This window comes from Scyliorhinus canicula, chromosome 15 (genome assembly GCF_902713615.1).
Source record: "Scyliorhinus canicula chromosome 15, sScyCan1.1, whole genome shotgun sequence".
NCBI classification, from domain to species: domain Eukaryota; kingdom Metazoa; phylum Chordata; class Chondrichthyes; order Carcharhiniformes; family Scyliorhinidae; genus Scyliorhinus; species Scyliorhinus canicula.
In genome coordinates this window covers 4554205-4570423 of record NC_052160.1, presented here as the reverse complement: position 1 = coordinate 4570423, position 16219 = coordinate 4554205, and the positions used below count along the sequence as shown (strand labels likewise).

Below are 16219 nucleotides of genomic sequence, written 5' to 3'. Positions count from 1 at the left end.
GTCAGGAGGGTCACTGATCGATCGTGGCATTCCCAATTGCGGAGAAGTGCCGAATGGCCATGTCCGGCTTTTCGGGGTGGAGAATGCCAGCTGTCCCGGCCACGTGTGCCCCCTCTGGCAGATCTGGCAGTCCACAGGCCAGGAACCAGTGAGGCAGACTGCCTTCTCCTGGTGTTAGTGCACTGCCCCTGGACCAAATTTATTTTTCAACGGCATAGTCTTCCCACCAGAAGCGGCAGCAGAGGGTAGATCACTCGCCCGGTACATACACTGATGTCACGCGGTCCATGCTTTGGCCACGGAATCACGGAGAGATTCCTCCATTTTGTAGCTACCAGCAAGCAAAGCAACAGGACTGTGTGAAGAACTGAAGATGGATCATTTTGTAATAATGAAAAAAGGGGCAGAGACACGAGCAGACCAGGATCTCTAGTTGTTGGAGAGAGCTGGTCAGGAGAATCCATGGCAGGACAAAGCAGTGACGGTGTGAGCTCCAGGGACTCTGATGAACAATCCATTAAGAAGTTGAAATAAGGAACAAAGCTGCATTTAAAAAAAAAAAAAAAATCTAAGTTTAGAGTACCCAATTCAATTTTTTCCAATAAGGGGCAATTTAGCGTGGTCAATCCACCTAGCCTGCACATCTTTGGGCTGTGGGGGCGAAACACAGGGAGAATGTGCAAACTCCACACGGACAGTGACCCAGAGCCGGGATCGAACCTGGAACCTCGGCGCCGTGAGGCAGCAGTGCTAACCACTGCACCACCATGCTGTCCATCAAACCATATAAAGTTGATGTCCTGAGGAATATGGCTTTATTAATTGTGCCAATGCAAATATGGATGTAAAGCCCATTTGTGTAGGTGCCGGGAAGTTCTAGCAAATGACAGTTTAAAACTTGAAAGGCATTTGAAGAATGGAGAGTTCGAGGACAAACCTCTTGATTCTGTTTGCCCCCCTTTTTGAATGAATGAGAGAGAGAGATGGCGCGAGCGGTGATCTAACCTGAGGATTACCACACCTTGGGCAGGGGACCAGATTGATAATGCGGGGCCTTCCTGGTAAACGCAGCCTGTGCAGGAATTTAAGATGCTCTGTTGGCATTGGGGACCAGCCATCTAGCCAACTGAGCTGACCAACCTCCCATGCTACATTTCTACAGTAATAAACTTGAATTGGGATATGTGCCGATAGCGTTTGGATAATAGGTTTTTTGTTCTACATTCTGCGCTTGCAGGTTATGGATCGGTTTTTAAAGTTCACGGTTAATCTAGACGGACAAGACCATTTTGTTCAGGAACGACCTGTCTGTGCAAATAGATTTGAAATTATATTGTAAACACTGAAGCAGGAGCCCAGTCTGATTGTAACATTTTAATTTTCAGGATAAATTAGAAGAGCATCACTCTGAGAATTATAAACGGATTACTATGCTACAGGACGAGCTCGCTGAGACCACAGCAATTAAAGACCAGCTGCAGAAATACATCCGAGAACTAGAACAAGCCAATGATGACTTGGAACGGGCTAAAAGGTAAGCGTAGCTTTCCTTTTCAATGTACAGTCATACTTGATATTACAATCTCAATGGTACAATACAATCAGCAACAGCACCCAAAAGTATAAAAATGTGCCAGAGCACATATTACTAGAGTAGGGTGGCATAGTGGTTAGCACTGCTGCCTCTCAGTACCAGGGACCCGGATTCAATTCCAGCCTTGGCTGACTGCCTGTGGAGTTTGCACTTTCTCCCCGCGTCTGTGTGGATTTCCTCCGGGTGCTCTGATTTCTTCCCACAGTCCAAAGTTGTGCAGGTTGGGTGAATTGCCCTTTAGTGTTCAGAGATGTGCAGGTTGGGTTACGAGGGTAGGGTGCTGTTTCAGAAGGTCGGTACAGACTTGATAGGCCTCCTGCAATGTAGGGATTCTGTTCAGCCCATGGAGCCTGCTCTTCCAGTTGATAACTTTCCTACCTTGACTATGGTTTCCCATGGTGCATATAAAGTTTTTTTTTTATTTGTATAAAAAATTCCTTTATGTGAAATGTAATATAAAAAGAATGGACATTTAACCAAAAGAGTGCATGTGCAAATTGTCATGTCGAATAAATGAGTTAAAAGCACAAATTATACAAACATACGAATGAGGAGTAGGAGACTCAGCCCCTCGAGCCTGCTCCACCATTCAGTCGGATCATGGCTCATCTGATTGTAACCGTAACCCCACATTCCTGCCTACCCCTGATAACCTTTCACCCCCACCCACTTGTTAATCCAGAATCTCTCCACCTCTGCCTTAAAAATATTCAGAGTCTGCTTCCATTGCCTTTTTTTGACGAAAAAGTTCCAAAAACTCATGACCCTCTGAAATAATTTCTCCTCATCTCCATCTTAAATGAGCGAGCAACTCCTTATTTTTAAACAGTGACCCCTATTTCTAGGTTTTCCAATAAGAGGAAACATCCTCTCCCCATCTATCCTGTCAATACCCCTCAGGATCTTGCAGATTTTGATCAAGTCGCTTCTTACTCTTCTGAACATTAGTGGTTACAAACCTTTCCTCCCAAGACAACCCGCCCATTCCTGGTGTAAGTCTAGTAAATTTTCTCTGAACCGCTTCTAACACATTTAGATCTTTCCTTGAATAAGAAAATCAATACTGTACACACAACTCCAGGTCTGATCTCACCAATGCCCTGTACAACTGGAGCATAACTTCCCTACTTTTGTAATCCATTCTCCTCACAATAAACAGTAACTTTCCTAATTACTTGCTGCACCTGTATACTAGCCTTTTGTGATTCCTGAACTAGGACACCCAGATCCCTCTGCATCTCTGAGCTCTGCAATCACTCGCCAAATAGATTTTTTTTAATTTGGAGGACCCAATTCTTTTTGCAATTTAGCATAACCAATTCACTTACCCTGCACATCTTTGAGTTGTGGGGGTGAGACCCACGTAGACACTGGGAGAATGTACAAAGTCCACATGGACAGTGACCCAGGATCCAAACCAGGTCCTTTGGCACCCTGAGGCAACAGTGCTAACCACTGTGCCACCATGCTGCCCCTCACTCGCCATTTAGATAATAAGCTTTTTAAATTCTTTCTTGCAAAATAGACAATTTACCATTTAGCCCGCATTATATTCCCATTTGCAAGATTTGTGCCCACACTCAACCCATTTGTGTCCCATTGTAGTCTTGAGTCCTTTTCACAATTCCTACCTATTTTATATCATCGGCAAATTTAGCAACCATACCATACAGTTCCTTTAGCCAAGTTATTTATATAAATTGTAAGAAGTTGAGGCCCCAGCACTGATCCTCTAGCACATCACTTGTTACATCCTGCCAACCAGTCCAGTGGTCATGTTTTTAGGGTACTTTAAAAATGATGGTGCGTTGTAAAGCTTAGTGATTAAATATTGACAGTTGCTTACAAATGCATTTTAAATGGGTTTACATTTGATGCTGAAGGGTGTCTGAACAGTATTGCATTGTCGTTTTGTCATTTTTAGATGCTAATTTGATCCTTTATAAAAGAAACACTACAGTTTTAATATTTTTTTAGACCATTTTTTAAAAGTATAAGTAGTTCCAAGCATCTTGGTAAAGACCAGCGCAGGATCTGTTATCAGAATGCTGTGATATTGAATCCCATTATATATGGAGTCCCATTATACACTATGGTAAAAGTCTCTTATTCTTGCCGTGATGTGTGTCTTTTTTTAAAATTCCATTCCCTGTCTTTTTATTTTGCACAGAGCTACAATAATGTCCCTGGAGGATTTTGAACAGCGGCTGAACCAGGCAATTGAGAGGAATGCCTTCTTAGAGAGCGAGCTAGATGAGAAAGAAAATCTTCTGGTTTCTGTGCAAAGACTGAAAGATGAAGCGAGAGGTTAGCATTGCTTTCATTTGAATTGTATTTTGGATGTACAGTTAAATATTTAGTTTGACTTTTGCCTTTGATTTAAAAAAAAATGGAAAATTTTGCTTCCAGATCTGAGACAAGAATTGGCAGTCCAGCAGAAGCCAGAGTCCATCAGGAAACCCACAAATGCCATGTTGGATTCTGAGAATGTGATGCCTCCAGCCTCTACAACAATGCCTTTGACCCCACTGATATGTAAAAGACCCAACAGTGTGTTCCCCACACCTGCCACGTTTACAAAAGGTAGCACTCTATATTATTGAATAGTTGAATACTTTGGAATGATTCAAGGGTTTTTTTTTTGTTGACCATTGTTGATGTTGTCCGATTTTCGTCAATTCAAAATATGTCTGAAAGAAACCTGGCTGACTCTAGCAACGGGTGTGAATTCATTCTAAGGCAGCTGATTTGCTATCGCCGGAGGATTGTTGATTAAGAAAATGGCTATGGTGAAATGCCCACAATGGTTTTGGACTGCAGCGGTTCAAGAAGGCAGCTCACCACTGTCCTGAGAGCAATGAATGATGGCCCAGTCAGCAACGCCCACATCCTTTAGATTCATAAAGAACAGGCTGGATAGCAAAGTCATTGGACGCCTCCTTTGTGCTGAGTTCCAAGCCAGCCCATGTTGATCAGTCATTGCCAACTGGATCCGATGTGAAATGAGGATTTGGGCAGTCTATTCAGAGCTTGGTATGTTTGGGCTAACATTAGAAATTTCCACAAATATGGTAGCGATAGGTAATCATTCGGAGGGACACAGGATGGTTGTGAGGATAGGCCGAGCAATTGCAGACCTCTGTTTAACTTTGGTGGTGGGGAAGTTTCTAGAAACAATTATTTGGGATAGAATTAATAGTCGTGGGCAAAATGTGCATTGCTTGGGAAAAGCCAGCATGGTTTCTTAAGAGTAGGTGTTTAACTGGAGTTCTTTGAAGGGCTAACAGAAGGGTTGATGAATGGAATGCTGTTGATGTGGTGTACACAGACTTTCAAAAGGTATTTGATACAGTGCCACGCGAAAGACTTGAGAACTTCTACCTCGTGCTGGGGGGGGGGGGGGGGGGGGGGGGTGCTGCTGAGGGTCGGTGCAGTTTCGATAGGCCGAATTAACACTTTTTCTGCACTGGAGGGGTTCTGATGCTCATTGGAGAGCTGGTGCCGTCACAATGGGCCACATGGCCACCTACTGTATTGTAACAATTCTGTGATTCTGAGGATGAATATGGCGGGGAAGGGGGGGCTTGGAATTTCTTTGCAGATTGGGGCATGGGCATATTGGCAGAGTCAAAGCAGATGTACACTGAAACCATCCACTTGATGCTGCACCTTCCCTTTTTGAGCACAAAAGTTTGCCTTGATGAATAAGCAGAAGTGCAGAGGTGTTCAAGGATAGTAGAAATGGCATATCCACCCTGGACCACGGAAGGATGGCTCATGGAGGATTTGATATGTGCAAATTATTATTGTAATGATGAGTGACCTCGATCAACCCAATGGGGGTTGCCCGAACTGAGGCAACAGCATGAGTACTCGTGCCCATGGAGCAAGGTTACCTTTTTGGTTCTTGTTCAGTGTGCGGTGTTTAGATGGAATTCTCAAAGACCTAGTTACTTGACCCTCAATATATTATGATGGAATCTTAAAACACCAAAAGATTATAATGACATGGAATTAGGAACCGGACAGAAATGGACTTTAAATCTGAATTTCTGTGGCATGACAAATTAAGGGGATTTTGTTTATCAATTTAGGATAGCAATTAAAAATGTACTTGGACCCCCTAGGGGGGAAGGAGGGGAGGGTAGAGTCTCTGATATTTATAAGGTGCTCATGAAGGAGGAAGGGTCCCCGAGGTGTTGACGATACTTGGGGAGTTTGGGGATTTTTCGGGCTATAAGCTCAACGTGGGGAAGAGTGAGCTGTTTGTGCTGCACCTGGGGGACAAGGAGATAGGAGAGCTCCCGTTGAAGAGGGCAGAGAGGAGCTTTAGATATCTTGGGGTCCAGATAGCTAGGAGCTGGGGGGCCCTACATAGGCTAAACTTTTCGAGGCTGGTGGAACAGATGGAGGAGGAGTTTAGGAGGTGGGAGGCGCTGCCACTCTCTTTGGCGGGTAGGGCCCAGTCAGTTAAGATGACGGTGCTCCTGAGGTTTTTGTTTCTTTTCCAGTGCCTCCCCATATTGATTCCAAAGGCTTTTTTTAAGAAGGTTAATAAGAGTATTCTGGGGTTCGTGTGGGCGCGGAAGACCCCGAGAGTGAGGAGGGTTTTCCTGGAGTGAGGAAGGGAGGTAGGCGGCTTGGTATTGCCCAACTTGTGTGGGTATTACTGGGCTGCGAATGTGGCAATGATTCGTAGGTGGGTGATGGAGGGGGAGGGTGCTGCATGAAAGAGGCTAGAGGTGGCGTCCTGTGTGGGTACGAATTTGGAGGCATTGGTGACAGCCCCACTCCCCCCGGCAAGGTACTCTACGAGTCCGGTAGTGGTGGCCTCCCTCAAAATGTGGGGGCAGTGGAGGTGGCATAGGGGGGAAGTGAAGGCCTCAGTTTGGACCCCGATACGGGGCAATCACCGGTTTGCACCAGGGAGAATAGATGGTGGGTTTTTGAGTTGGCATAGGCAGGCATCAGGCGGATGGGGGACCTTTTCCTCGACGGGAAGTTTGCGACTTTAGAGGAGTTGGAGGGGAAGTGGGGCCTCCCCCCTGGGAATGCTTTCAGGTATATGCAGATTAGGGCATTTCTTAAGCGGCAGGTGGCGGAGTTCCCGCTGCTGCTGCCTAGGGGGGTACAGGATAGGGTGATCTCGGGGACGTGGGTCGATGAGGGAGGATCTCGGCAATTTATCAGGTAATGCAGGAGGAGGCCTCTGTGGAAGAGCTGAAAGCGAAGTGGGAGGAGGAGCTAGGGGAGGAGATCGATGATGGGACGTGGGTGGACGCCCTGGGGAGGGTGAACTCGTCCTCTTGTGCACGGCTCCGCTTAATTCAGCTGAAGGTGCTGCATAGTTCGCACATGATGGGGCCAGGATGAGCCGGTTCTTTGGGGCAGAGGACAGGTGTGGGAGGTGCTCGGGAGGCCCGGCGAACCACACCGACATGTTCTGGGTGTGTCCGGCGTTGGGAGGGGCTCTGGAAGGGGGTGGTGGGGACTTTGTCCAGGGTGGAGCCAGGCTGGAGGCTCGTGATCTTTGGGGTAGCATCGGAGCTGGGAGTGCAGGAGGTGAGAGAAGCCGGTACCCTGGCCTTTGCGTCTCTAGTAGCCCGGCGTAGGATTCTCTTACAGTGGAGGGACGCAAAGCCCCCGAGCCCGGAGGCCTGGATCAATGACATGGCCGGGTTCATCAGGCTGGAGAAGCCCAAGTTTGCCCTGAGGGGGTCGGTGCCAGGGTTCTTCCGGCGATATCAGCCTTTTCTCGATTGTCTGGCGGAGGGTTAGAGGGTGGTCAATCTCTCTAAATGGGAACATTTTGGGGGTCTATGAAATGTTGATCTACCCCATAAATACTTCCCCTGTGAACATTGGCCTGTTTCCTAGCCTCCCTCCAAGGCTTGCTCAAGCATATTATTTTACTTGGACATGAGTGTTAACCAATTTATGTGTGTTTTACTTTACTTATTTAAAATCTTTTTCAGATGGTTACACTGGCAGCCCTCTGACTCCATCAGCCAGGATTTCTGCACTAAATATAGTGGGAGACCTGCTTAGGAAAGTTGGGGTAAGGATTGCAACATTTTTAAGTGCAGTGTTTTGTGACTTTCTCAGTTCGCTGGGCCTCATTCCTGGCCTCAATAAGTTTTATAATTGAATTGTGCGGAGGTCAGATGTTGAGCAAAGCTGACCATTCTGTGCCAAATAAAATCAGACCCTCGGTATTTAATTGTTCCTGAAATGTGAAATGCTGATGTCTTTTTATCCCATTTTGTATTCTCATTGGAACTTGCCAGAGGACAGCCTTTCTGACCCACCTGGGCCTAAACATCTATGTTGCTGGTTTCACACCATAATCTTAATCACCTGAATTCTATGTTTTCTTGCGGTACCTTTTTTTTGCTGTAGGGTCCATTATTTATTTGTATTTCACTGATTTCTGTCTCTTATCGTGTGGTTAATGACCAAGCCAGTCTAACTTGACCAAACTGAATTAGCCGGAAACCTTTTCTGCTGTCGTCTTGTGAGAATTGGCTGACCCCATTCAGTAAACTTGGTAGTGACAAAACTTGATGCTTGATTTTTGTTCCTTTTTTATGTGTTCAACCTTCAGGAGGCATGTCATACTTTCTTGGCATGTAAAATTGTTTCTCTTTCGTGGATAATTTTATGTCAAACTGTTTGGCAGCCAGTTATGAATCCAGGTTATTGTAAAGTTTTGTTGGAGCTGTTCTTTTTTGGGAACCTTTAGTAGCTGTTTGTGCATACTCTGCTTTTTTTAAAAAAAAAAAATTGTTGTCTTATTTCACTCTGGTCCATACACTTTTGTGTAAAGTTTTCAGCCGTCTGTATGGGACAACAGTACTAATGGGATAGGGCTGAGCAAGAACACATATTGGGTCTTGTCTGTTAGAATTTTCTGTAGATTCCATTTGGGCTTTTAATGTTATTAGCAATTTTTCTTTTGAAGAATGTAATTCCCATTTGCTAGTGTAAATATCTTGTCCACAAAATTAGTTAGTGGTATTTCTATTGGCACATAAATGTGCCCCGATGACTATATATTGTCACAATGTCTTAACCCGTGAAAATTATTTTTTTCTCCTCCCTTTGCACGCCAATTTCAAGGGGGACAAATTGTGTTCTGATATTTAAATGGGAGGTCACCAGGGATGATTAGTTCAGACAGAGGGGGATCTTCCTTTTCTATAGGTGTAAATGATCAGGTTGGAAAGTTGCTGTTTAATTCAAACACCAGATGCTGATGGGAGTACTCGGCTGATGAGAAATGTCCCATGTGCTTTTGATATCATGTTGGACTTATTTTGATTGCAATATCTTTGTTTGGAAAAAAAAATCCTAAACAATCTTCAATATTTTATATTGACTGAAAGGGAGTTCATTTATACTTCAACCATTATTCATGATGCTGCAGCTCAAAAAAACAGTATCTTTGTTTCCCTATTAATTTTGTTTGTAGGTGGGACTTTTTTGCATTCTGCTTTGTGAACCTTTTTTTTTTAATGTTTTTGGCTATTATGTCAATTATGGAAGCTGTGTATGGAATATTTTTAAAATTAAATAAATTGTATTATACAACTCTTCTCCCAATCTTCTGTGACAATTTGCTATTGTTCTGTCATTCCACAAACATTGATGTTTTAAGCTCCTATTTCCGTGCTTCAAATGTCACTGGCTGGTATCTCATTACAGCTGACCTTAAAGGCACATAACTATATACTATCTATATACTATATACAGCTGACCTTAAAGGCACATAACTATATACTATCCGACAATGTGGATTCTGATTACAAGTGAATATACCAGAGAATGCAACATAAGTATTTGCTGGTCCACTATTTTGATCTTTTTTTTCCCCCAGTCAGTGCTTCCTTGTTCTTTTTGGCTTTGCTGACTTTATAATTGGCCCCCTGTTTGTTAGGTTCTTTGCCAATGATCTTAAATTTGCATCCTCTGGTTAATTGCCCTTCTATCACTGGAAACTATTTCTTTCAGGATAACAGCTGGACCCAATCCACAAATCCCTGACCGAACCCAAACCTACCTAAAACGTCCCATAAGTACTTCCATCCCACCCGGTCAAAAGCCTTCTCCGTGTCCATGGCTACTACCATCTCAGCATCGTGCCCCTCCGCTGGCATCATTATAACATTTTTAAGAAGCCGTCTAATATTGGATATCAGGTGCCTTCCCTTCACAAACCCTGTCTGATCTTACCAGATTACCTCTGGGGCACAATCCTCAGCGGCCAAGATCTTTGTCAGCAATTTACCATCAGTGTTCAACAAGGAAATTGGCCTGTACGATCCACAGTCCTCCGGGTCCTTATCTCGCTTCAGGATGAGAGAAATTGATGCCTGTGATAGCGTTGCGGGGAGTACTCGCAGCTCCCGAGACTCGTTAAAAGCCTTAACCGGAAGCGACCCCAGTAACCCAGAGATCTTTTTATAAAATTCCACTGGTAATCCGTCGGGTCCCGGGGCCTTACCCGATTGCATCACGCCTCGACCCATCTATCACCTCCCTGAGCCAAATTGGGCCCCCCAGGACTTCCACCAGCTTCTCATCTACCTTCAGGAACTCTAGCCTCTCTAGGAATTGATTCATACCCTCCTCCACGGCTAGCGGTTCCGACTCATATAATCGCCTATAAAATTCACAGACCATGACATTAACCGCTCCCCGGGTCTATCACTACCTTCCCTCCCATATCCTTTATTTTCCCTATTTCTCTCGCTGCCTCCTGCTTCCTCAGTTGATGTGCCAGTTTTCTCCTCATGTTCTTATATTGCCCCTTTTGCCGCCCTCAGCTGACCCTCCGCCTTACCTGTGGAAAGGAGCCCAAATTCCATTTGGAGTCTCTGACGCTCTCTCAGGTGCTCCTCGTTCGGAGACCCCGCATATCTCCTGTAAGATTTCTCCTACCCAATCTGTCCAGCTCCGTTTTCTCCCTATGGGCTCGAATCAAAATAAATTCCCCTCTGATAACTGCCTTCAACGCCTCCCAGTCTCGCCCGTATCATTGTTTTTATATACCCCCGGATGGTCTCCCTCACTCGCTCACTTATGTTATCGTCCGCTAGCAGCCTGGCACCTAATCTCCACTGTGTGGGCACTGGGACATTCCCGTGTCTGCCTGTAGGTCTACCCAATGTGGCGCATGGTCTGACACCACAATTGCTGAGTACTCCGTGTCCTCCACCCCCGCTAACAGTGTTTTATCCAGTACAAATAAATCTATCCTCGAGTATACCTTGTGCACATGGGAGTAAAATGAATATTCCCTGCTCCTTGGCCTCCCAAATCTCTGCGGATCCACCCCTCCCATGTGCTCCATGAATCCCGCAATTCCTTCGTCATTGCTGATACTTTCTCTGACCTAGAACTTGACCGGTCCAGTCTTGGATCCAGGACAGTGTTGAAGTTACCCCTCCCCGGGTCTGCCTCTATCCTCCCCACCTCAAATGCCACCCTCTTGTTAATCAGGATGGCCATCCCCTCCCTTGTTTTAAAGTCCAGCCCCGAATGAAACACATGCCCGACCCATCCCTTCTTCAGTCTGAATTGGTCTCCCAGCTTCAAGTGGTCTCCTGTAGCATGGCCACATCTGCTTTTAACAGCCTCGTGTGTGAACACATGGGCCCTTTTGACCACTAACATTCCACCTAACCAGTCTGGTGCCCCCAGCCATGATCTTTCCTAAGCCAGCCCTTGGCCCATACCCTGCACCTCCCTTGGTCCGCCCCTCGGCAGCTACTGCCCTCTGTCCTCCATCTCCAATCCCCTGAAAGTCCCTTACTTGTCAGCAGTTACCTCCCATCCTGCTGTCCCTTCACTTTGCTCCTGTTAACTAGCTATCCAGCTAGCCTAGCAGCTCTGGCCCCGGTGCCTAGCATTCTACCACATGCCGGATCTCCACCATTCCCCTTCTTAACGCAAGTTCTCAACACAATAACATCAAATGCAGAAAACAAACAATCACCCAAGACCCAGGTGCAGAGGATCAACCCCCTCCCTTAAACAAAATCTTATCTATCCCATCACCTTCAAACAGAACCAAAACAATACAGGAGAAATCAAACTGGGTAGGGAAAAATGATGCATGCAGAAACTCGACCACCTTTTTTCAAACAGAAGAGAAAAAACATCGCAGCTCAACCTTTTTCACTGCAATTCAGCACATACAACAACAAATCAAATCAAACAGAAAAAGCCCTTTTTCCGAAAGTCACAACTTAACTTGCAGAACTGAAAGGTTAAGATTTTTCCAGACCCCCCCCCTTATTAAAAAAAAAACTCAGTCCACCACAGTTTACGTTTTAAAGTCCTCGTGCATCCACCAGGTTCTTGTCCTTCATAAAGACCTCCACCTCTTCTGGCGAGCCAAAGCATAGCTCCCGGTTCTCATAGGTCACCCAAAGACGGGCTAGGTAGAGCTGTCCAAATTTTGTGTCTTTCACATACAGGGCGGCCTTGACTTTATTAAAACTCGCCCTCTCCCCAATCCTAATACACCCGGATCTCCTCTTCTCGGGTGCACCGTTACGTCTGGGGGGCTCACGACCCTGGGGTTTACGCATAGAGCCCTATGGGCCCGGACCACCTCCAACAACTTGGGAAATGAACCTTTCCCCACCAGCTTCTCCAGCATCTTCCTTGCATACGCCCCGGCATCTGATCCTTCCTTTCCCTCTGGCAAATCGACAATCCGGATATTCTGCCTGGGAGAACAATTCTCCAGGTCTTCCACCTTCTCCAACAGCCGCTCCTGTAGAATACCAATTTCCATTGCCAACGCTGTGGGACTCCTCCTCTTGTTTGGTCGCCTGATCCTGCAGCTTTTTTTGAATCTCCTGTCCCTGAATCTTCACTTTCTCCTCCACCCGTCGACCACCGCCTGATTCAGGTCCTCAGCACACTCCTTGCGATGCTGGGCGAACTTCCCATCCAAGTATTCAACCAACTGGTCAATCGTCCATTGGGAAGACGCGGCCGAACTTTGCCTCGTTGCCGTTGAACCCGCTGCTTTCAGAGTTTTTGTTTCCATCTGTCTTTTGATTTCTTCCTTTCCGACTATTCTTTGGGCGTGGTTCCATAAATTGGGGGTCACCTCCTTCTCCTCCTCGCTTTTTTATCAACTAGTGTTGAGAAATTCCTGTGACAACCAGCTTAAAATCTGTTAAAAGGCCACTAGAGGCAACACCTGTTGAAGGTGTCACCATTCACTCCATGGCTGTAGGGGCTGTTTAGCTCGCAGGGCTAATCGCTGGCTTTGAAAGCAGACCAAGGCAAGCCAGCAGCACGGTTCGATTCCCGTAACAGCCTCCCCGAACAGGCGCCGGAATGTGGCGACTAGGGGCTTTTCACAGTAACTTCATTTGAAGCCTACTCGTGACAGTAAGTGATTTTCATTTCATGGCTGCCACTGGAAGTCAGGAGGGGTTTTTACATTGAGGCAAAAAACTGTTCCTGATTTTCTTTTAGTGTCAAGATGGAGGAAAGGTCACAGTCTAAAGCTGAACTCAATGTTGAGGCCTCAAGGCTGTAACTTGCTTAATCCTAAAACGAGGTGCGGCGCTCCAGTTTGCGTTGGGCTTCACTGGAGCATTGCATCAGGCAAGGACATGTAGGCATGAGAGCTAGCTGGTGAGTTGAAATGGCATGGGCTAGGAAGATCAGAATAATGCTTTCAGACTGAGCGAAGGTGTTTCATAAAGCGGTCACCCAGTTTTGTGTTTAGTTTCCCAGTGTACAGGTGACTGCATTGGGAGCAGCAAATACAGTTGACCAAATTGAAGGCGATGCAAGTGAAATGTTGCTTCACCTTCGTGTTTGGGGTCTTGAATGATGAGAAGCAAGGAGATAAAGTATTGCAAAATTCCATGTTCTAAGTTGAACAGTCCCAGTTTCCCTCGTCTCCACAGGTTTGCACAGCATGAACCTTCTGGCTGTCCCAGGCCACCTGTAATGAACTTGTGTATCAAAACACACACATGCCCAGTTGACAAGTGGTAGCTACTTTACAACTTCTCTGGTCAGAAGGCATTGGGCTGTTAACAGTTGGGCAAGGAGTTCTCCAATGGAGCACTGTGTGGTCCTATCAATCCAGTGAACACTCAGAACAGAAAGGATTGCATCCAGAGGTATTATCTGGCCACATGTATCATTTATAAGAAGCTGTGATGCACTCATTGTGTTACTTCGAAGTTCTCATTTATACCCAATTCATTTTTTTCGAATTAAGGAACAATTTAATGTGGCCAATCCACCCACCCTGCACATCTTTGGGGAGAATGTTCAAACTCGACAGGGACAGTGACCCAGGGCTGGGAACGAACCTGGGTCCTCGGTGTCATGAGGCAGCAGTGCTAACCACTGCACTACCGTGCTGCCCCTCATTTATTTTTACTGTAGCGAACACGAGGGTCATTGGAGGAGCAGCCCTGGATGTAGAGGATAGTCTCTCTCTCTGGGAAATCCTTCAATTTGACCTGGGCAATTGATAATTTTTTGTTCTGTTGCTGCATCCACCTTGCCAAGAAAGTGTGTACCTTTTGTACCCAATGAGAGTTGTGCATTCTAAGTTGCATTTCCAATTTGTTCATGGCACCGAGCACCTGGGTTCAATCCCAGTCCCAGGTTACTGTCCGTGTAGAATTTGCACATTCTCCCCGTGTCTGCATGGGTTTCACCCCCTCAACCCAAAGATGTGCAGGGTAGGTGATTGGCCACGCTAAATTGCCCCTTAATTGGGGGGAAAAAAAGAATTGGGTAATCTAAATATAAACTTATTTCCAATTTGTTTGTACTAGACTTTAGAAAACTCCAAGAAAAAAACAAAATTGAGCTATTGATTTTCCTGAGGGGTTGCTAAAGACTATGGATCAAATACATTGTCACGTGGAAGCCCATTAACATTTGGGGTTTTAAAAATGAATGCTTAGTTTTTTTGTACATGATACTGATTCCGTTGTGTTCAGTTCTGGATGTTCAGTTATGCGCAGCCAGTCTTGCTGGGGACAGCCGTGCCCCACACTGAGATGCAAGCGTATATCCTGGAGGGACTGTGTAGTGCAACAAATGGGCGGTGCATGCAAAGGGAAATCGGAGAATGTTGTGAAATCACAAGGACGATTGCAAAACTACAAGTTGTGAATTCTTTCCACTTGAATAAAGGAAACTGAGAGCAGTTTCAGTAGATGTAGTTAAGAGTTTTTAGAAAAAAAAATTGTGTACCCAATTAACTCTTTCCAATTGAGGGGCAATTTAGCGCATCTTTTGGGTTGTGGGGGTGAGACCCACACAAACACGGGGAGAATGTGCAAACTCCACAGTGACCCAGAGCCGGGATCGAACCTGGGACCTCGGTGCCGTGAGGCAGCAATGCTAGCCACTGAGCCATTGTACTGCCCTATGTAGTTAGTTTTGATGGGATAAATGGAGGAACAGCTGTCTACTCTAGGGAACTGGTTAGACGGTCATCAATTCAAAAGGGGTCAGGAGCTATTTCTTCATGCAAGGTTCTTGGAACAGAAAATGTTTCGTATCAAGTAGTGGAGCAGGGGCCATTGCAATTTTAGGGGAATGAGTGAATAATGATTGAAATAAAGGAAGTTGAATGTTTATTGGAGAAGTGGGATTAGCTTTGGGTCGCTAAAAATGTAGCTCCTGCATTGATCCTATGGGCCAGCTGCATGGGGCATGATTGTTTTGCCCAGTTGACTATTTCCCTCATTGCTAGCTTTGGTAACAGAGCATGTGCAAAGCTTTTTGTTTTGCCCCGAGTAGCCTGCTTTCCTTTTTGATGCAAAGGACCTGCAACATTCTGTGTCACCAGTAGGCGTTTGTGTCACGGGGCTGGCAACATATTTCTGCACCTTTAGTCCATGCTGGTCAACTCTTGCTGCCCCCACAGTTTTAAAAAAGCTCTGGCTAGGGCAGCACGGTGGCGCAGTGGTTAGCCCTGTAGCCTCACGGCACCGAGGTCCCGGGCTCGATCTCGGCTGAGTTACTGTCCGTGTGGAGTTTGCACATTCCCCCCATGTTTGCGTGGGTTTCGCCCCCACAACCCAAAGATTTGAAGGCGATGTGGGTTGGCTGAGCTAAAATTGCCCCTTAATTGGAAAAAATTAATTGGGTACACTAAATTTATTTTTTAAAAAGCTGCAGCTTACCTGGGTTTTCCATTGTTCAGCCAAGCAAATTGCCGGTCAAGCTCCAATACGTTTTTAGATGCCTGTAGCCTGTTCAATTAAGTGGATTGCGAATCCTTTGAGAGGAGATTCCTTCTCTCTTGGGACATCTTTAATTAGCTTTCTAAATATCCACTTATCATTGTGGGATCCTTCTTCGTAAGTCATTTACTTTGGAAGATTTAAAAAACAATTGGATCAGCTTTAGGTCTCGGTGTTTGAGGAACTACCCTGAATGTTCCAGACTGTACCGAAATTAGAGGAATCCCTAATTTATGCCTGTGTGCCATCTAAATAGGGCTGGTTTAGCACAGTGGGCTAAACAGCTGGTCTGTAATACGGAACAGGGCCAGCAGCGCAGGTTCAATTCCCGTGCTGACCTCTCCGAACAAGCGACTAGGTGCTTTTCACAGTAACT

The 16219-nt window shown here is 45.7% G+C and overlaps 1 protein-coding gene across 4 annotated transcripts in view; it reads left to right on the top strand.

Annotated features, from left to right (window-relative positions):
• Positions 1-16219, top strand: part of nde1 (nudE neurodevelopment protein 1) — a 43266-nt gene that overhangs the window by 13644 nt on the left and 13403 nt on the right. For all 4 annotated transcript variants that reach the window (XM_038820083.1, XM_038820084.1, XM_038820086.1 and 1 more), the window contains 4 exons: positions 1386-1534; positions 3765-3901; positions 4004-4177; positions 7570-7652. In XM_038820083.1, coding sequence (XP_038676011.1) covers positions 1386-1534; positions 3765-3901; positions 4004-4177; positions 7570-7652 — 543 coding nt within the window. The remainder of the gene's footprint in view (positions 1-1385; positions 1535-3764; positions 3902-4003; positions 4178-7569; positions 7653-16219) is intronic.